This window comes from Vespa crabro, chromosome 8 (assembly GCF_910589235.1).
Source record: "Vespa crabro chromosome 8, iyVesCrab1.2, whole genome shotgun sequence".
NCBI classification, from domain to species: domain Eukaryota; kingdom Metazoa; phylum Arthropoda; class Insecta; order Hymenoptera; family Vespidae; genus Vespa; species Vespa crabro.
The window spans coordinates 4,429,232-4,451,731 of record NC_060962.1 but is presented as its reverse complement, the minus strand read 5'-3'; the positions used below and the strand labels follow the sequence as shown (position 1 = coordinate 4,451,731).

Below are 22,500 nucleotides of genomic sequence, written 5' to 3'. Positions count from 1 at the left end.
TGCGAGAAAACGATCCGTTCTAACTCTCCATCCGTTTCCTTCGATTTTTCTTCTCGTGATATCTCGAAGTCGCAAGAAAGATGCATCGACATATCAAAATTATTCCTACGTATATATATATATATATATATACATGTGTGTGTGCGTATGTATATATACTTATATGATATTCAGATATATATATATATATATTTCGAAGAGGCATCGAGAAACGATTTTTAAAGAGAAAGAAACTCTTCGGGATACGTCTACTTACCCTGCAGAAACTGGTGATTGAGGAGATCTGAAACAGAAAGCGAAAAAGAATCAATCGAGAGTACATGGGTATGAATTTTATTTCTATCGGAGTGATCTTTTTGCTCGAAAAAAAAAAGAGAAACAAAAAAAAAAGAAAAAGAATAAAAAAGCCTTGACACGTGAAATAAGAAATCGTTTGATTGGTCAGACTTGAAGAACTCATATTTGGAACTTGACAAATTTTATTCAACTTTCAAACTCTCTTCTTCTTATCATTATCATCATCATCATCATCATCATCATCATCATCATCATCATTATTGTTATTATTATTATTTTATATTTGCGATTATCACATTATAATTAGATTTCGAACGGAAAGAATAAAGGAAAGTAATGGAGAAAGTAATTAAAGGGACTTTATTTACTTACTGCTAATCATGCACCCGAAGTTTTTTTCTTCCTAACTTAATATATTCAACTAATTAGTCACGAAGAATTCTCGTTCCACCCTTTGTTCCCATCTTTCGAACTCATGGACCATAAAAACTCATTATTTTCATTGAATTCAAAGTTCGATTCTCATGTCACCTTCGAATAGAAATTAAATGGTAATTATCCCAATAAGATTCTAAAGCTTTTTCCTTTTTTTTCTGTTGTTTTTTGTTTTTTTCTTTTTATTTTTTTTTTCTTTTCATTAATCGACAACCGAAATTACAGGTATTTATCATTAATTTTAATGATAACGATAAATGACCGTCGAAACAATAGAAAATATATTTACGTGCGAGTCGTTGGCCAACAAAGAAGTGGTTTTTTTTTTTTTTTTTTTTTTTATATATAAATATTAACGAGGGATAGAATCAAAAATTTGTATAAAATCGAATAACATCAAATAATGTTAGATCTTCTATTTTTACGTGATCCATCGTATAAATTTCTACATTAACTCGGAGTAATGATAAAGTTTATGCTCGAAAAACGATATACACGATATAGTTTTAATTCGATATTACTTCGACTTAGACCAATCATCATCCATTAAACTTTTTCATCTAAGTGATTAATACTTCGATACAGTTATCTAATGAGAAATCAATGAAATCAGACTTATAGACTCGTTACAGTATGAAACTTTACGAATGACGTTTGATCGTTTCGAAATGTAGTATTGAAAGTTAAATAGATTAAAAAAGAAAAAACAAAAAAAAAAATTGACTTACATCGCTATTGCATTAAACGAATTCTATGTATCAATGTAATGAACAATGTTAATTGTATATTCGTTAAATCGAAATTTTCGTTTTAAGTGGAAATTTAAGGTTTAAACAGAATGACAGGACGATCGTTCCGCTTTACAAGCTTTCGATAGGCTTCTGATATGAGAATAGAGAACGGAATAGGACGCATCTACTCGGACGAAGCCGATGTCAATAGCACGGCAGGTTAGTCTGGTGTCCTCGTTGTTTGCCTGCGATCTACTATCTGCCTAATAGGAGTCTGAGCTTAGTACGAAGGCCGATGGACTTGCATAAGCATGAGCTTATTAACGGCATCGAGTCAATGAACTTTGGTCCTCGAATAATTCTGTCAATACGGTTGGTTACCGAAACGATCGACAACACGAAATTATTACCTATGTGTTTGTACGTATATGAGTATGCATGTCTATTATAATACGTTCAATCCTTTAGGAAATAATAAATGGGAGTTAATTATACGTACATATCCCATTACTGTCTTTAAATAGTGATTTATTAAAAAAAAAAAGAAAAAAAAAATCAACGAAAATAATAACTAAGATAATAATAATAACTGGTGAAAAAATAATTTTAATAGATCTTAAAATTATCTACGTATATATTATTTCGTGAAAATGAACGCGAGACGTTTCTCTCGTATTAATTTTATTTTTCATCTTTTCTCGTTCAAACATTCAATTAAAATCAAATCAAATCAAATTCGATTCGAGTAATTGTATTCGAATTGATTCGATAACTAATGGGATTAAAAAGTTATCGTTTGGACGAACTATTGGTTTATTTAAAATGATCTCAATAGATCGATATCACAGAATAGAAAGAGATACATTCTCAAGTAGTATTCTCCTTGCGTTTTCTTTCAGGACGTCGAGAAGAGCAAAGAAATGTGTATACGTTCGAGAACACGCAAGAAAGGAAGAAGAGTCCTCGCATGTCACTGAATTGCTATAGTACGTATTCACGTGCTCTTTTTCTTTGCCTTCTGCATTTTTCCATTTCTTCTTCTTCCTCTTTCTTCTCTTTTTCTTCTTTATCTATTTCTTCTTTCTACCATCTCTTCCTTCTCCTCTTTCGCTTTCTTATTTACGCTATGAAAAGCTCGCCGACCGGAAGTAACGGCTCGTATTCGTATACGAGAAAAATATACATATATATACAAACATATATTGTATGATACTCTGTTGAGGATATTTTTTAAAAGTCTTGTATATGCGAAGTGTTTTGTGATTGATGATAAAATTTTTTTATGAAAACGACAGTGTCATTTAAACTAGAAAAAGAACTGTCGAAATTGTCGAATAAGATTTTCTTATTTCTTATTTCTCGACTTTGAATAATGTCCAATAGTAAACATTCACCGTGTCTAAATAAAGAACAAAGTTATACGCAAATATATACGTAGTAGGTAGGTAAATAAGTAAGTAAGTAAGTAAGTAAGTAAGTAAGTAAGTAAGTAAGTAAGTAACTAAGTAAGTAAGTAAGTATATTATATCATAGAATAGTATAGAAAATATTTCGTTTTATTTATAAAATCTGACTAGGTAAAATACAAAGACAATAAAAAGATTTTCTCTATATCCCAATCGATAAATATATATATTTATATTTCTTTTGTCTTATAGTAGTCAGTCTAGGATAATACCTATATAACTCGATCGTAAATTTTTTAACTATCGACTTATTTCATAGAATTTAAAGTTTTCCGATAGTAAATGTAATTGTTTGTAGGGCACCTCTCGCATATACATATATATACATATATACATACATATATATATATATATATATATATATATATATATATACATACATATATATGGGGCTTAGCCGTAGTTGAAGCCTGACTATAAATCAAGATTTCGATTCGTCGTCGTTCGGTTAGGTCACCTATGACTTTTCTATGCATCGATAGGAACTAGTCGACTTTACGCCAACCGATAGGACTTTCAGGCCCTCCTCCTCTTCCTCTTCCTTTTCTCTTCGTCTTCCTCCCTTCTATCCTTCCATCCTTCCATCCTTCCTCTTCCCCCTCCTTCTCCTCCACCCTTTTCCCACCCCTTTAAGCTCACGACATCGTTCGCCTCGTGGAAACTCGCGAATACCAGGAATTCTCTATCGAACTGTGCCATCTCGTGCGTCCGTTCCTCGTAAAACTTCCTCGTCAAGTTCGACCTTTGAAAAATTCCTTTAACCTTCCACTTCTCTCTCACCGCATAGTCCCAACCTTTTCCTCTCTTACTCCTCATCCGGCGTTAATACAAACTCCTCGTTCCACCTCTTCCACTATCTCTATAGCGTTCCTCCCTACTGTATTTGCTCACCTTCGCTCATCACTCTACTCTAGTACGAGTTATTTATTATTATGAAAATCGTCGAGTTCCAGTTTAAAATATATCGATTAAGAAGAAATTATTATTATTATTATTATTATTATTATTATTATTATTATTATTGTTGTTGTTGTTGTTGTTGTTGTTGTTGTTGTTGTTGTCGTCATCGTCGTCGTTATAATTATTTTTCTCATCAGCGTTATCAACATCGTTTCTTCTTATAACGTTCTCGTTTGTTTTGAATTTGATCCGATCAACAAAATTCGGCCTTCAAACGGAAATCCTGGCCGACATTGAGGTAGAGTAAACGTTCAAAGCAGAACTGAATTTGCATGTTTCGCGGAAGTACCGACTGCTTACATCAGCCCCCATACTCGACTAAATCCAACCAACCTACTCGGGGACGCATTGCTGTAATTTAATGCGCCGCACTTGGTGGTAACCTTCGTTGACGAACGCCGAGTTAACGTGAAAGTTCTCTTATGCAAAATCATGAGATTCCTCTCTCTCTCTATCTCTCTTTCTCTCTCTCTTCCATTCTCTATCTCTCCATCTCTGTCTTCCTCTTTTTCGATTTGTTTAAAACTATCTCATCTTTGTTATTGCTTTTCATATTTACCGATTCGTCGACAGTACCTTATAACAATGTGTCTTGTGATTGCATTTTCATAATACAATACAATTTAATATGTTTTGTATGTATACCTAATTGTTTCTTTGTAAATAGAAAAAAGAAAAATTATACATATACACATAAGGGAATTTATTTCATATTTTTTAATTTTATTAATATTAAATGAGTATAATTTTAATCTATTAAGATGTAAAAGAAAATATTTCAAAAAACGTTTTTCAAGCGCAATCTGCATAATTGATTTTACCATTGTTAGCACATTTTGATGTTTCAATTTCGACGATTTTTGTTTCGATGAGAAAGCATAAAATTTTATAATGTTCGACGTTTTTAATCGATTACGTTCTTCGGACTGAATTCATCGTGAAAATGTTTCCAGGCCGTGTAGGGTAACCTTTTACCAATCATAAATGAACTTATTACGAACGAGGTAATCAAGCGGTAGTTCCAGTAATTTTGATGAAAGGTCAATTTTAATGATCGCGTTATTAGATAATAATACAAATCTTTCTTTTCCTCCCTCCCACCCCCCCCCTCTCTCTTTCTTTTTTCTTTCTTTCTCTCGACTAAGTAATTTTTATTAAATTGACTTTGAAGGAGTTAATATTGTTTCTTTGAATTTTTATGAACTTATTTACTATATACTATACTTGTTCAAATCGTAAAGTCATAAAATTTCCAAAGAGTATCCATAAAAACCATTCGTTTAAAATTAACATACTAATGGATATAATAATAAATGAGAATCTGATTTAAAAATTGAACTAACTTTTTGACTTTTTGACCTTCCTCAATATCCTTTAGTTCTTTCATATATATTGAGCTACAATACTATTTTTTTTTTGTTTAATTCTCTCTTCTAAATCCAGAATTTAAATGTTTATTCCACAAAATAAATAGGTACATATTATACGTGAGTGCAACGACATGGTAAAGAGAGAGAAAAAAAAAAAGAACATGAAAAAAAAAAAATAAAAAAAATAGAAAAAAAAAGAAGAAGAAGAAAAAGGAGGAGAAATAAAAAATAAAAAGAAAAGATAAGAAAAGAAAGAGGAAAAAAAAATTCGCTCGACGTGCACGTACTCGAATGCACGCAATTTTGATTAAAGTGCGAGATCGAGTAGCGAAAAACCGTCTACTATGCACGCGCTTTCATATAAATATTATGAATATATGTGTGTATGTATCTGTGTGTGTGTGTAAATGTAAGTGTATACGGAAGGATAGTATGCAGTTACAGTATGCATCCCCCTGAGAAAGTATTGCCGCTGGTGATACGAAAGATACATCGTAGAAAAGTCGTGAGTAAGACTCAAGTCGAAGAGAAATTTTCAGTGGAGAAACTCCGTAGAGTCTTTCTCGAATCAAAGTTCTATCGTTGGAAAGAATTCGAGGAGATTTTTCTCTTCGAAAGGGAGAAAGAGATCGGCCATGCCTTGAGGACTCTTTCTCGGATAAATGCCTGGGTTTGTCGCAGTTATACGATCGGAAGGGATAAGAACGATCGAATTTATATTTTGACTTTATACGAAAGATCCTTTGTGAAAATCTTTACAAGATGCTTCTTCTTTTTATTCTTATTTTTATTCTTATTCTTATTCTTATTCTTATTCTTATTCTTATTCTTATTCTTATTCTTATTCTTATTCTTATTTCTCTTCTTATTCTTCTTTTTTTATTCCTTATTCCTTTTCATCTTCCTTTTTTTCATCATTTATTTCTTATTCTTACTACTTGAATTTCATTCGATAGGAAGGAACGATGGAAAAACGTTGCTGATCTCTAGATATGCATCAAGAGTGAAAGAGAGAGAGAGAAAGAAGAAGAAGAAGAGAGAGAGAGGGAGAGAGAGAGATAGAGACAATATTTTAATGGGATTTTTCCTCAAACTGATAGCTCCTCTTTTATTTTCCGATATTTCAGCTTCCCTGTGAGACTCGCGCGATCCGGTTCGATATTATCCCGATCTGATCTCATAGTCCTCTCACATATAGTCATCAATCATAAAACACGTCTCGAAAGTGGAACAACGATCCTCCCCCTTATCCTCTTCCTCATTCTCATCCTCCTCCACCTAACCACCCACTCACCCACCAACACTCACCCTCCGGCGAGATATCGAAAGATCCTCATTGACGTTTAGTTCGACGTTCGAAAGCAGAAGTCAGAGCAACCACGGTAAAATGCTAGCGGATCAAACGAGAAGGTGAAATAGGAACGATCAAAAGAACGATTTTGAATCGAACCGAAAAACCGACCGACCGACCGACCAACCGACCGGCCATCCGATCGACCAACCAACCAACCAACCACATACTCCAGTCACAGGAACTACCTACATACCTAAGATTAGAAGCTTCGGCGAATCACCTTGACGAGCAAATAACTTGCCGTCGTAACTCGCGTTAGATTTCCCTCGACCTCGATCGTTTACGAGTGGCTCGTGGTTTTACTCCTATCGAATGTCCCATCGAGGAGGCAACGTCAAAGCTGAAAATACTCGTCCTGTTCGATCGAATGTTCTCCATCGAAAGAAAGAGATGGAAGAGAGATGATGGTCGTTTGAGAAACTCTCTCGAAAATTTTAGACGCGTTTTGATTTAAAATAAAAAAAAAAAAAAAGAAAGAAAATACAAAAATAAAAAAAAAATAAAAAAATAAAAAGAGGATCAAAAAATTTAATGACGCCAACGAAATTCATCGCTTTCGTTTCTTTTTATTTTTTTCGTTCGTTTTAATTCTTATCATATAGATTTTACAACGACAAAATAGGTCACTCTTCTTTAATGCATTTTCTCAATGAGATATAACATCGCGTTTCTTGATTATAATTCATTCTATCGTTGTGGACTTAAAAACGAGTCGGAGAATATATTCTCTTTATGTTTAAATGGTTTATTTTTCCTTATGAAAATATACGAAACCGTGTACCGATCATTTCCACGTTTCGTTGCACGATGCACGCTTATAATCGCAACTGCAATCATAAAAATTAGACGAAATTATCGCGTGAGACACGCAGCCTTTTACGCGGTGAATACAGCTTTTTAATCTATACACACACACACACACATACATATATATATATATATATATATATATATATGTGCATACACGTGTACATGCGTATAATATAAACACATATATATAGGACACACATATTAGAATAAAGGTGACTTGTCAAAACACGACAAGCGAACTTCTGATCAAATTGACCGATCATTTTTATCATAATCTTTAACATTCTTACAGCAATGTTATAAATGATTGATTACAAATTTATCATAGGACAACATTTATACTCGGTATACTTAACGATAATGAATTCTTCAATTACGTTATTAACCGTAAGTTACAACGCAAATGCAATGGCAGACGCATCGAAGACGCATAAGCGAGATGGTGAGCGAACTAGTTAACGCGAGGAAAGAAGAAGAAGTGAACTTGTCTACGTACATACGAACCGATCAGACAGATTGAAACTGTCAAACTTTCGACAGAGAGTTCAAACTTTCCTGCCATGCCTTCCGGGCATTCTGTTCTCTGTCCGACACACTGTTTGCGGTATCATGTAACTCCTCTTCCTTTTTTTCTTCTTTCTTTCTTTTTCTCTCCCTCTTTGTCTCTCTCTCTCTCTCTCTCTCTCTCTCTGTCTCTCTCTTTTCTTTTCTCTCACCAAATTCTCAATCAATCACAGAATTTTACGTTTAATCCATAAGCATTTACGTATGCGAAAATACGTAATATACGAAAATACGAAAATATATTATTAATTGTAATTAAAGATATTAGAATGTTATAACGTTATTTATTAGAATGTTGTAAAAAAATGTTGTATATAGAAAAACGATATATTGGTCGATGCGCATGAGGTAGAATATATATATTAATATATACGTATGTATATTTTATATGGTACATATTCCATTCGTGCGAAAATATTTTTCAAAGTTAACGATTCTCTATTGAAATCGTACATCGTGGAAATAAAAAATTTGATAGGCGAATAAAAACTCCAAAGTGCACGAAAAATGTAGTATGCTTGATCGATAAGGTAGGAATCTGAAGCTCAATAAATTATTGTTTCTCGCGTATCGTGTTTCCTTTTTTTTTTTTTTTTTTTTAAGAAACTTTATTTATGAAAAAATAGACGTTCGATAATTCAAGTTTTTTTTTTCGTTAATATGTTATTTTATTATAGATCTAAGGATTCTTTATTCTATTAACAAAATGGATTTGAACTTTCAATATTTTCAGACAATTTTGTTTCATAAAAATCACCTAAGATTAATGCAAAAATATAATATATAAATCGTGTCTATAAATTATAATTCGTAGTAAAATAAAATATATTATAGAATAGATAACCTGTATGTTAAGAATTATTTTCTAATATGTTAAAACATTATTATATATTATGCTTAATACGTGAATTAATAAATCATGTAAAATTATACCATATTATACTATATACATATATGTATATATATATATATATATATATATATATATATATATTTATATATATTTATATCATGCAATACGTAAAATATTTATTAATTCACTTATTTAAGTTTAAATAATTTCAATGGATTTATGTTTAAATGAATTAATTAAAACTTTCCGTATCGTGAAAAAAAAGTATACTATATATATATATATATATATATAGTATAGTATAATATAGTTTTATAAAATACATATACATGTACAATATATATCCACAATTGTAAAGAATCAAAAAGCAAATTGGCGTAAAATTTGTCTAGTGTAAAAGAAGGATCAAACGGAAATAGAGATTATTTTCGCTTAGGAGATACGAACAATCGAATTAACCCTTGATAATCGAATGCTATGTCTCTCCCCTTTTGATATTGTCTGGCGAGTCACGTAAAAGGAAGTAGGACAAAATGGGGAACAAATGGTAGTGTGGTAAGAAAGAATCTCGAAGCTCTTCTAATATCACTTCCACGAACTTTCGATATATTCTATCTGGTGATACACACGAACAAAAAAGGAACATAACAGTCGCTTCAATAATTTGTTGGGTTAGTAAAGAATAGAAAAGAACGAATCTCTTAAGCTCTTGTAAGATACTTTGAAGATAGTAGAGGGTAGATAATAAAGGATGATCTTATAAGAAGAGTTGGTATCTTCTATACTTGTTCTTTGCTAAATGAATCTACTAGTTGTATGTGTATGAGTATCTATGTGAAACGTAACATGTATCAAAGTATGTTATACTAAGCAGGACGATTTAAGGGCAGCATGTATATGTGAGAAGGCGTTTTGCAAGAGAATTAGGTCGATCCTAGTATCCAGCATATAGACCAGTTAGCGTTCGAGGTAACGGCGCATTGGATAATTTCCCTAAGCACACGCTCGTCGAACGAGTTGATCTCGATGCGACATAATCTTCGAAATCGGTTCGATGTGTGTAGATATATGTTCGTACATACTAAAACATACAGATAGATACATATATATATATATATATATATATATATATATATATATATAGAGAGAGAGAGAGAGAGAGAGAGAGAGATGTATCTATATATCTGTCTCTATCTATGGACGTAGATATGGACGTAGATATGGACGAAATTTAAGCGTCTCTAGAGTGGTAGGAAGATACTATTACGGTTGGGGAATCAATTAACGAGCTTTCCTCTATAATTGTTCACGATGCGTTCTGGTCAGCAAAAGTAAGGTTAGCTACGAATTATAACACTATTTAGCATAATCTTATTCTAAGGAACGAATAATATTATATTCGTGTGCTTATCGTATCGTATAGTTGGCAAAATGGTTAGACAATCAACCGTCAGACAATTCTGACCAATTCATTCAAAATCAAAACCCAACGATGGGTCATAGAGAGTCGATCGATAGATACGATAGAGGGAGGATCCAATGATCAGTGAGCTATACTAGCTACTGCTTTAGAGGTTCGCGATAGCAATGCGTAAATAATTACGTTACCCTATTCCGTGGCACGTAATACGCAATGAATACCAGTGTACACCCACCGCACTAACGATATTACTGTCACGTTCATTCGACGATCTATTTAGTTTAGGACAACGATGCCCGCATTAAAATTTATCCCAATTTCCATCTATCAAACGAACCGGCTATCAATGTAAATGTCATGCTTTTATACATATGTATGCGTGTTACATACATATATAATATTAGATATATTAAATATTTATATAGAGAGTGAACCAAAAGTTTTTAGATGGGTCAAATGTAATACCATCGTGATATTTTCCGCAATATATATATATATATTTTTTTTCTTTTTTTTTTGGTCAAACCGTAAAACTACAAGACTAGGAAGAACTCTTTCGGTTGGACGGACAAAAAATTCTCGAAAAAGTGTAATCGAATTGTTAAAACAATCATCGATGAATTCTCGAACCATGTAGAAATTTTCGCTCCATTCTGTATATATATATATATATATATATATATATATATATATATATGTATATATATATATTCGTTAGGTTGCATTCACAATATTCTCTATCTCGATCGTTAATTTGTCCTCAAGATAAGCTAAAGACTCGGATTACGTGTACAGTTCTATCCGGCATGACTATACATATACGTAAACATATATAGAGAGTTATATAGAAACGTGCATGCCTAAAGCTTTACGTACAAAGTAATTACATACAAATAAAAGAAATATGTGAGAAACATTGCGAAGTAAAAAAAGAAATAAATAAATAAATAAATGAAAACAAAAGACAAAAAAAAAAGAAAAAGAAAAAAAAAAGTAAAATGGGAAATGAAAAGTTAACAATTAACGAACCTCTTGAACCTTCCTATGAACGATGATTTTATGCCATTGGTTGTCGTCGAACCTAATTCTGGCTGGTTTGATATGTAGATCAAGTCTCCCTTTGGCCAAAGTCATCCCAACGGCGACACCACCGTCCCTAAGAGACACGGTTAGGTAATCATCTCCCACTCCTAAAACAGAAACACCATCGAATGCATATGTGTATCTATAATATATAGGTATGTACATATTTATGTATATTATACGTGTATCGAGTCAAAATCTCCAATGGGTTCTTCCATTTTGTCAGGTTAGAAGAAAATGGAGAATGGAGAATGGCGAAGAAGAACGGAGTTGGGCGTGCTAACGGAAGATAGAGGTAGGAGAGGGGATGGAAGGCGTGGGAGGATAGGAGTCGACGAGTCGGTTGCTTTTAAAGCACACGATCGTGATCGTACGCTGATTATTCCACGGATCTGTGGTTAGAGCTTACTTATAAAAGATGCAGACGGTACTTTGGGCTTAATTGCCAGTCTACCAGCGGGAACGCATTTGCATGCGCCTAAGTTTATTCACGCGTGTATCGTCGACGTTTAACGGGAATCGTTCTAACTCTGACGAAAAAAAAGAAAAAAAAAAAAAAAAAAAAAAAAAAAAGGAAAAAAAAAGAAAAGAAAAAAATAAGGAAACGAAAGGAAAGGAACAGAAAAAATAAGATTATTTGATTTAGTACTCCCCCTCGGATAAGCTTTTTCAGTCAGGTTTGATCTGAAATAAGAAATGCGCCTGGTTGCACGTGATAGTAGACAAGACGTATAAATCCAAGATTTATAGGATAGGTATACTTGCTCGGGCGTTGAGAGATGAGTTTAAAAGTTCGCCTGAAGTATCCAAACTCCGATGTAAGAGATTATTTACGATACGTCAGAGTAGTAGGTAACCGTACAGTTCCGCTCGTATCCTCCACGTTGTATGACAACGGGTTTAAAAGTGTTACGTGTTTACGTTCACGTCAAGATCGTTTACGGTTGATTATTATACGTTTTCGTTTCTTTACGAAGTCGATGGATATTAAAAAAAAAAAAAAAAAAAGAAAAAAGAAAAAAGAAAAAAAAAAAAATACGAATTAAAAAGTAATCGCGTTATCTTTAAACACGCCTTCCATGATAAAATTTTTACACTTTCAAATATTACATATCTACGTACGTATACATATAAATTTCCTATATCTATCATACATTTATTAATGCATTTACTTTTATTACCGTATTTTATTACCGTCCGTATAAATTTGCATATATATATAAAGAACACAGATATACATGTAAAAATATAAAATCGAGGCATCACCTCTAACTCTGATTTCTCTGAAGTTAAAATCATATAGAAGGTAGGTATATACAATCTTTTTATATTGCACCACGGGGACTCTGAATTTGTTTCGTCCATCCTATTCGACATAGTAGTCGCATTGCAGTCGGTGATCCCTAAGCTCTCGTCTTGTCGGTAGTCACGTCTCGTTCATGTCGAGAGAGAGAGAGGAAGATGGAGGGAAGGAGGATGAAGTAAAGGAGAGAGGTTGAGCCGTGTCTTTTGCCGTTCGAAAGAGAAAACCAGCCGATTCTCTTCGCTGGAGTTCTGGGCCAAGCAAGCAGGTAGAAGGTAAAAGGTTAGCGAAGAGAGAGTTTAAGAGGTGGCCGAAGGTAGGGATGAAGAGGGAAGGGGGCATATGGGCGTGTGGTGGGGGAGTTTGTGTGGAATGAGATGGAAGGGTTGCACCTTCGCCGCAGCTGCAACTGCATCGCACGACTCGAAAGCAATATATATCGCCATGGCCGACGATACGATGCGCGTTCCGCAATGCTGTATCGCATACGGTACGAGCTCCGCTTTACTTCGCTGCGTTGCATCCGCAGTATTCTCTTTCTCTCTCTCTCTCTCTTTCTCTCTCTCTCTCTCTCTCTCTCTCTCTCTCTCTCTCTCTTTCACTCTTTCTCTCATGGCCGCAACGCTAATTTGTTCTCAAGATAAGCTAAAGACTCGGATTACGTGCGCGGTGGCCGGCATGGTTTTGTCCAATGGTAATTGCAGCATCCTACCCATCCCATTCGTTCTTCAACTTTGCTCCCGTTGTCTGTACGTATTCATGTATGTGCATATTTATTTATGTATATATATATATATATATATATATATATATATATGGTTGTGTATGTGTATGTATGTGTATGCATGTATATAAACAGAGCAAACATTCCAATCGAGGCGCAACTCCCTTTTGAAACTCTTTCCATATCTCTCTTTCTCTCTTTATCTCTATCTTTCATCTACTTACGCATCGATCTTTTTCTCTTTTTTTTTCCTTTTAGCTTTTCTTTTTTTTTTTGTTTGTTTTTTAACTACTGCCTCCCTCTCTCTCTCTCTCTCTCTCTCTCTCTCTCTCTCTCTCTCTCTCTCTCTTTTTTTTTTATTTATCCTCTTCACGCGCAAGCAAACATCCTTATTTCTCTCTGTAGAAGCTTTTCCAACCAACTTTCCACGTTTTGACCCATAAAACTTCGTATTAGTATGCCATCTATATCAAAAGGATATCTTTTTCGTATCTGTTATATAGGATGTCTTATCGGGTGTTTTGAACCAATGAAATTTTTATATCTATCGATATATTTTCTATTTTTTCTTTCTTTCTTCCTTTTCTTTTCTTTTTCTTTTTTTTTTTTTTTTTAAGATGTTCTCTTTGTCGATGTTTTTATTCGAAAAAAGGAAAAAGCTTTCATCAATATTACAGAGATATCATTCTTATTTATATCTACGTAAGCAACAAGATGACGGTCAATATGAATATAATTTCTAAGATTGTAAACGGATTTGAAAAAGAAGCGAGTTATATTTTAATATATAACACGTTTATGTGAATCTTAAATTTTAATTCTCAGGACTATAACGTAGAAGAGAGTCGCGCTTGTCATCGGTATTCATGTGACATCATAACTCGGAGATACGGGGAAATAGCTTTTCGACCTTCCGGAAAATACATATATAGGTATAAGAACGTATATAGAATCTTATATAACGCGAACTGTCACATACACACACATACACACACACACTCGTATCTACCAATTTATTCCTAAATGTCTACATAATACAAAGTGTTTTTTCTTCTATGATTCTAGGCTCATAAAACACTCTATAGTATCGATCTCGATAACGTACGTCATGATAGATACGAGCACGCATACTATCATAAAAAAAATGCAAACTGATAAATACAAACACATACACACATGCTTATTCATATGTATTCCTAAATATATAATTCATTGTACTTTTTCCTTCTTTATTTTTTCTTTCTTTTTCTTTTTTTTTTTATAATTCAAAACTTACAAGACACCCTATAAGTTTCGATCTCGATACTTATATCAGAATACTTATGTATAGGATCAATAAAAACACGAACCCATCATACTTTCTTTACAAAACGTTACAACGTTACACGTCGGATCGTTGAATGTATCCGATCGAGGAAAGTAATATCGCAAAGACGATAGGTACACGATGGAGATGATGCACGCTTCGACGCGTCCCGAAGGACTCGGCCTCCTTCGAAAAGCACATAGGCTTGTTTGGTTTTCCTGGATGCACCAGTTATACGATATATCTACATGCGTACATATATGTCTTTTACATAGGCACGAAATAAGAACAGAAGAAAGACGCGGTTTATGCGTCCTGATTTTTTACGACGTCAAAACGTCAAGCAACGTCGGGTATTCTCTACGGTTTTGCTACTTCCAATTGAGAGACCTTCGACCTCCATCATTGTGATTGCATGTCAAAGATAAAAGCCAGTGTACATACGTTCTTCGATCTTTTCCTTTGTTTCTGTCCATTTCTCTCTCTCTCTCTCTCTCTCTCTCTCTCTCTATATATATATATATATATATATATATATATATATATATATATATATATATATATATATATATATTTCTTTTTTTTTTATATTTTCTCTTTCCACGAGATTCAATACTCGTGAGATTATGCGAAAAGGAAATTAGAATTACTATTCCACACTTTGGCCACCGGATTTTAAATATGCAATGAGGAGTATTACGTTTAATATGGACGAGGTCGACGCCCTTAAAAACAGCGAAACTTAATTAACGCGTACCGCACTTTAAGAAAGAAAGATAGAAATAAAAATAGAAATAGAGAGAGAGAGAGAGAGAGAGAGAGAGAGAGAAAGTGTGTATGTGCCTACGCATATATGTATGCTAAATTTAATGCATAATGTTGTTAACCGGTAACGTAAAGCTCGACGGAAAGATACTAACGTATTATTTAGTCTATTCGAGAAAATAGAATCGCATAGGTATATATGTGTATGTATGTATTTATGTATATATATATATATATATATATATATATATATATATATATATATATGTATTTATACACCGTAAATACTTACCGGAGTAAAAGAAAAGTCCATTAGGTTGTCTCGTCTTAAATTGAAGTCCTACGGATTCCTGAGTACTTAATATGGGATCCCCTTTGCTTAGATCTATCGTAAGGTATTCTGTTCCACGAAATGACGCCTCCGAGGGTACTTTGTCTGCAATCAAAAAAGAAAAATAAAAAACGTTTCTCCCTTAATCATACCGATTAAATAAATGGATATATTCAATTATAATATCGTAAACATTACATAGTATTCGTTATCTTAGAAATCATTACAAGTGAGAATTTGACATTGTAAAATATTATTTTTCTTTTATTTCTTTTCTTTTTTTTTTTTTTTTTTTTCTTCCATTAACACCAATTAATACCAGTTTTATTAGTGATACGATTTTAAATCAATATAAAATAATTAATAGTTAATATAATGTTAATATTAATAAATGATAATTATTATAAATGTTGTATATATTTGATATAAAGAAATTTGTAAATAATAAATCAAAAGAAATGGTATATGGTAGAATATAAAAAAGAAAAAGAGAGAAAAAAAGAGAGAAAGAAATAAAGTCGATAAGATTTTTACGCACGACTATCTACGATAATGCATTTGTTAATACATTTTTTTAATCAATACGTATATTAACGTAAGTACTTTCATTGAAAATATTCAAGTAAAGCAATAAAAGTTCCTAAGAACAACACGTATAACTAAGTAAGTATTTACACAGTTACTAATCGATTAATCCTAATAAATCTTTCATCGTATTTTATATATGTACGTCGGAATAAAAGCTTTCTATTGATCGATTAAAAGTTCTTTCTCTAATACTATAGAATATACGAAAAAGATATTTTAATTGGAGACATTGCGTCTCGTCGCATAGAGTCTGGGTTAAGTCTGGGTTGCGTCTAGATTAGAAGTAACCCTTTCCCGGACATACCTTTTTTAATACAAGCTTGTAATTTTTAATTGAGTCTTGAGACGTCTGATCTCATCTTTCTTCATGGCAAGACCCTTGAACCCATCCGCCTTAGGTAAAAAAAAAAAAAAGAAAGCGAGAGAGAAAGAGAGAAAGGAAGATCAACGAAAGGCAAAAGAGAAAAATAAAGAGAGAGAGAGAGAGAGAGAGAGGCCTCTCTTCTCATTATTTTCCACCTAGCTATTGTTACCGTGCGAGCAAACAAAAGTGCACCTTGGCGGATGGTGCAAAAAGGCCATAAGACGTTGCTTAATGGCTTTGGCGAATAGCCAAATCGCTGCCACGAGCTTGAATGCACCGAGTTGCCGATTGAAATGTCCATTACCGCACCGCAAATCATTCACCGATTCGCTAAAGAAGTTAGTGAGATACCTTTGTGTATATATACGTACGTACACGTATACATAGTTACCATTTATATACTTTACTTTATTATCTTTTTCCTTCTTCCTTTCTTTCTTTCTTTCTTTCTTTCTTTCTTTCTTTCTCTCTTCTTTTCTTTTTTTTTTCTTTTTTCATTTCCTCTATTTCAAGATGTCCGAAGTTCTTCTTCAATCGATTGGACCGAATTGCCACGATAAGTCTGATTCTATTTTATCGGAGATAAATTCTATTTCTTCTTAAACTGACGTCGATATCGAAAGAGAAAGAGAGAGAGAGAGAGAGAGAGAGAGAGAGAGAAAGAGAAAGTGTGTGTGTGTGTGTGTGTGTGTGTGCCAATCAGAGAATACAAAATAAAAGATAGATCTTTTATTATTCTCGTTAACGAACTTTCGTATCGAATTATTTTCGTTCGTAAACGTAAAAAGATAAAAAAAAAAAAGAAAAACAGAAACAAAAAGTAGAAAAAGAAAAAGAGAAAGAAAAAGAAGAGGAGGAAAGAGGGGGGTGGGGCGGGGGTGAAAAAAAAAGGAAATCATAAAACGCGTCGAGAATAAAGGGAAGCAATACAATAGGCAATCGGGGTAGAAGGTTAAAGAGAAAGAAGGTATTTTCACGGATGATGCAAAGCTTTCAGCTAAACAACGTTTCTTCGCTTTTGACTGAGAGACGGTAATTGCATGCGCAGCCACGCGTAGAAGCTTTCCTACCTTAAAATAGAACATCGTGTGTACTCGTCATTAAACACTTGAAAGGTTAAAGTAGCTGTGATCCTTTTTTTTACTTTCCTCTTTTTACCTCCCCCAATTTTTTTTGCTATTTCTACGCAAGTAATTCTCTCCCTCCTACTCTCTCACACTTACTCCCACCCTCTCACCCTCTCTATTAATCTATCTATCCATCTATCTCTTTCATTTACCGTTCTCTTTCTCTCTCTCTCTCTCTCTCTCTTTCTCTCTCTTTGAAATTAATTATATTATAATAACATAAAAGAGAAAGAGAGAGAGAGAGAGAGAGAAAATTTTCTCTTTTTTCCCTTGGGATTGTAATCGAGATGTCGGAAAAAATAAAGTGAAAAACGTCAGAGCCGGAAAAGAGGCATCCACTGCGGCACGAACTCGAATTTCGAATGGTGAGTATGAAAGAAAGTTTTCCTAACGTAGACGGAATTGAGAGGAAGCTGACGAATAACGAGATGATGATGGTGTGAGACGGAGGTTGTAGGGGGAGTTAAGGGAGGAAGGAATAAGGAGGGCGGGATTGGTACGGAACTGTGTGATGGTTACAGCGACGAGAAGAGTTGAAGAGGTGATAGTAGTGAGGCGTTGGGAGAAGGTTGTGGGTGGATGAGGAAGGAAGAGCGAGCGTATGAGCGAGTGATGATGGGAGGGAAGGTAAGGTGGGGATATATCTCCCTGTGAGGGGAGTTGAAGCTTTCGCCAAAATTCACGTAACGACGTAGACCACGTTACGTTAGCGTAGTTTGCGTTAACACTATTCTCCAGTCACGGTACCGCAGCTCGGTACGAGATACGTCCGGAGGAAGGCTGCTAAAGCTTTTCAGAAGTGCAGCAGCACGATATTCGACTTGGTACAAGGGGTATAGTAGTGGGAGAAAGAGAGAAAGAAAGAGAGAGAGAGAGAGAGAGAGAAAGAGAGGTAGATATAGGGAAGAGAGAACGCGAGAAATTGAGGAAAGACCGGTAAGTAGGGCGAAGATGTACAGTGAAAGAGAGGAGAAGAGGGAGAGAGAGAGAGAGAGAGAATCAGTGAGTGAGTTAGAGGAAGAAGGATAAAACGATGTTAATGCCCGCCTGCCGACGACTAATTGTGAGCCACGCAACTATAGTTCCACCGACGCGACGACGCCCTGAATTATGAAAAAACTTGGGAGCATCGTTCCGCGAGAGAGCTCCCAAGCTCTTTTCTAAAAAAGAGAATGTGAGGAAAGAGTGTGTATATCCATGAATGTGTGTGTATGTGTGTATGTGAGTGATGTGAATATGTGTGTGTGTGTATGTATGTGAGTGAGAAAGAGAGAGAGTGGGAGAAAGAAGTTGTGTCAATGTACGACCTTTTAAACCCTTTTATTTTTCTTCTCTCTCTCTCTCTTTCTCTCTCTCTCTCTCTCTCTCTCTCTCTCTCTCTCGTTTTTTATTTGAATAAAATAAATCTTAGAATATGATCTTGTCATGACGTTTTTTAGTAAACGTTTCTCTATCCTTGTCCTCCTTTCCTCCTCCTCCTTTTCCTTCTCTTTCTCCTTCTCCTTCTCCTTTCCTCTTTCTCTTTCACTTTAGTCTTTATTAATGTCACGAGGAAAATGACATCGTAGAAATGTTGTAATATGTTCTCCAATAATGATCCTTCCCCAACATGACCCAGTAATTACCATAAACTCTTGAAACTTGCGATAGTTAGATAGATGTTAAGACATAACATATTCGGTTAGTTTCGACCCATTTCTTTCGTCGATCATTTCTAATTATAATTTTCAAAGACTTTATATCAAATCGTACAACATAGATAAGTGATAAAGAAAATTAATCGTATCAAATTAATCCAATTTCCAATATTGGAAACAATTTTGAAATTTATCAGAATGATTTAAATAATCACACGATTAATACTAATTAATTGTCTTTCAATCATTATTACATTGTCAGCAATACTAATTTCTTCTTTTTTTCCTTCTTCTTTTTCTTCTTGTCGAGAAGAAATCTTCAGGGAAGGACTCTGACAGGCCGTAGTTTTACACCTGGCGTTCTCTCACGATCAATCGCGTTCGCACACACCTCGTTTTATCGTAAATCTCTTCTCTAAACTCACACATTCTTATATACATGTATTTTATATATATATATATATATATATATATATATATATATATAAAATAGGAAAGACAATGACCTGACAAAGTCGATGGTTTTCCAAGTCCATATTACCTGTTTCTCTCTCTCTCTCTCTCTCTCTCTCTCTCTCTCTCTATCTCGATAGATACTCATTTACACATATCATATTATATTACCCGTTTCCTTATTCGAGATAGAGGGACAGTTTTGTTTTTTCTTTTTCTCCATTTTTTAGTTTTGTTAACTCATACATATTTTCAACTCGTCTATCATTGTTATAAAGTTTCGTATACAATATCTACCTACCGATCTCCGTCATGTGACCCATCTGTACGTGCATGCATGCATGCATACGAGGAGAGTTTCTACCTTATTAAAATTCTAAACAACCAACCGCTCTAAAACCGATCGAATCATATTAGAACGAACAAGTCCGATTTAATTAATAAGACCGACACATGTTCGAAAATATCGACTTTCGAAACGGTGGATTTTTTGAGCAGGAATCTTTTTTTTATTAAAGTAGAAAATAACTAGGTCATCGGCGATAAACGAGAAAGAGAAAGAGAGAGACAGAGAGAGAGAGAGAGAGAGAAAAGGGGAGGGAGAGAAAGAGTATCAGTGCCACGGAAAATCTTTTTAATAAATTCCGTCGGCTCAACGGGACGATAAAAGCGGCATTAACGCTGTCATTCGATCTCGTCTCTACTATCCTATCCTTCTGAACACTCAATCCCCCCTCCAACACACTGCATCACTCTCACCCCTCCTAACCCTCCCAACCTTTCTCAACTCGTTGTTCCACCCATCTCTCTCTCCTGCATCCCTCTTACCCTCCCATTCCCCTTCACGCTGCTCGCGCAGTAGTCCATGCAGGATTAGCCGAGTAATCTCCCGAAGAGCCTTCGGGACAAGAGTAACGAGGTCCCGCGGGAAACGAAGATCTTTTCTCATCTTGAAAACTGCGTCTTTTCTCGTATCGTTCTTCCGTTTTCCCTTCAGTTTCCTACTCGTCTCACTACTCTTTTCTTCGTTCTTCTTTATTTCTCTTCTTGTCCTCCTCCTCCTCCTCCTCCTCCTCCTCCTCCTTTTCCTCCTCCTTCTCCTCCTTCTCCTCCTCCTTCTTGTTCTTCTTCTTCTTCTTCGTCCTCCTCTTTTTCGTCTTCTTCTTTTTGGACTATGCTTTTTTTTTCTTCTTTTCTAACTCTCTTCTCCTTTTATTTTTACTCTTCTACTGCGATAGGTTCAATCGAGTTCTCTCTGGTGGATCTCGATTTATCTTGAATCGTGTCCGAGATATACAGATCGAATCTAGTCGATTTTCGAACTAATGATTTTTTATTTCTTTTTTCTTTTTTTGTATATATATATATCTTTTTCTATCACTCGCTTTTATTCTCTCTCTCTCTCTCTCTCTCTCTCTCTCTCTCTCTCTCTCTCTTTGTTCTTATTACATTTCTCTTCTTATCTTGAAACACAACATCTTGATATTTACATCATTTACGATACTGTGTACAATTTCGAAATCAAACAAATCTGTATATAAATACAAAATATAAATATAATATATACAGGAGATCTTTTAAACTTTGTTTTTATTCATGTTTCGGAATTTATATTTCGCCGGAGTAAAAGTTTCGCGTTACATAATATTTCTTTATATAAAACGCAAAAGGATAATTGGATCGATATCTATCCGTTGATTTATTCCTCTGGATATTGCTATTTAATATTGCTATAAGATATTTTATATACGAAAATATAATAGAATTAATTATAATCAATGAAACGAAATGTCCTCCGATACGTGTTAATGTTATAACGATCTGTATAAATAGAATAATTGCTGTGGCAAATTTTATTTGACTTTTATATTTTATTATTCATACATCATAATAATTTCTCTTTAACATTTTCCATTCCCTTTTTTTCTTTATCTCCTTTTATTTTCTTATAAAATAATTGCTTTCTCGTTTTACTTATTTCTCGATTTGTTAAAAAAAAAGTAATCCTTACAATTTGTTTGACGTTCGGCCTTTACTTTCGGATATTCGTCGGCATTTCTGAACGGCATCTATCAGATCAGAACATATAGTAACGATATCGAACCCGCGGCAGGAAATGGCTGAGGACACAGCCCGTATCGAAAAAACGATATTTTTTCTTTAGACCAACCTAATGCCCTACGTCGTTGCCAGCTCGAAACTAGGAAAGGTAGGAACCAACGAATAGGATCTTTCGTTGCGAACTCGATAAGGCTTTCAACGCTAGTACCCGTATAGTATATATCTGCTAACGAGCACCTACATACTTTTCCTCTTCTCTCCTTCTTGAATCATAATTTATGCTTCAACGAATTTATAGGAATATCGAAAAAACGATTTTCGAGTAGATAAGATAGACATAAGTAAGTACTTAAATACACACAAACACACACACGCACACACACACATATATATATATATATATATATATATATATATATATATATAAAACTTTGTTACTATATAGAAAATGAATTATTTTTCTTCTCTGTGTTATAATAAACGTTAAACCCAAAAAGT

General features: G+C 34.1%; 1 protein-coding gene across 9 annotated transcripts in view; it reads right to left on the bottom strand.

Annotated features, from left to right (window-relative positions):
* The window catches only part of LOC124426149 (neurexin-1), a 261,069-nt gene that overhangs the window by 126,846 nt on the left and 111,723 nt on the right, over positions 1–22,500 (bottom strand). For all 9 annotated transcript variants that reach the window (XM_046967481.1, XM_046967482.1, XM_046967485.1 and 6 more), the window contains 3 exons: positions 15,734–15,877; positions 11,290–11,450; positions 257–283 (listed from right to left, as the gene is read on the bottom strand). In XM_046967481.1, the coding sequence (XP_046823437.1) occupies positions 257–283; positions 11,290–11,450; positions 15,734–15,877 (332 nt within the window). The remainder of the gene's footprint in view (positions 1–256; positions 284–11,289; positions 11,451–15,733; positions 15,878–22,500) is intronic.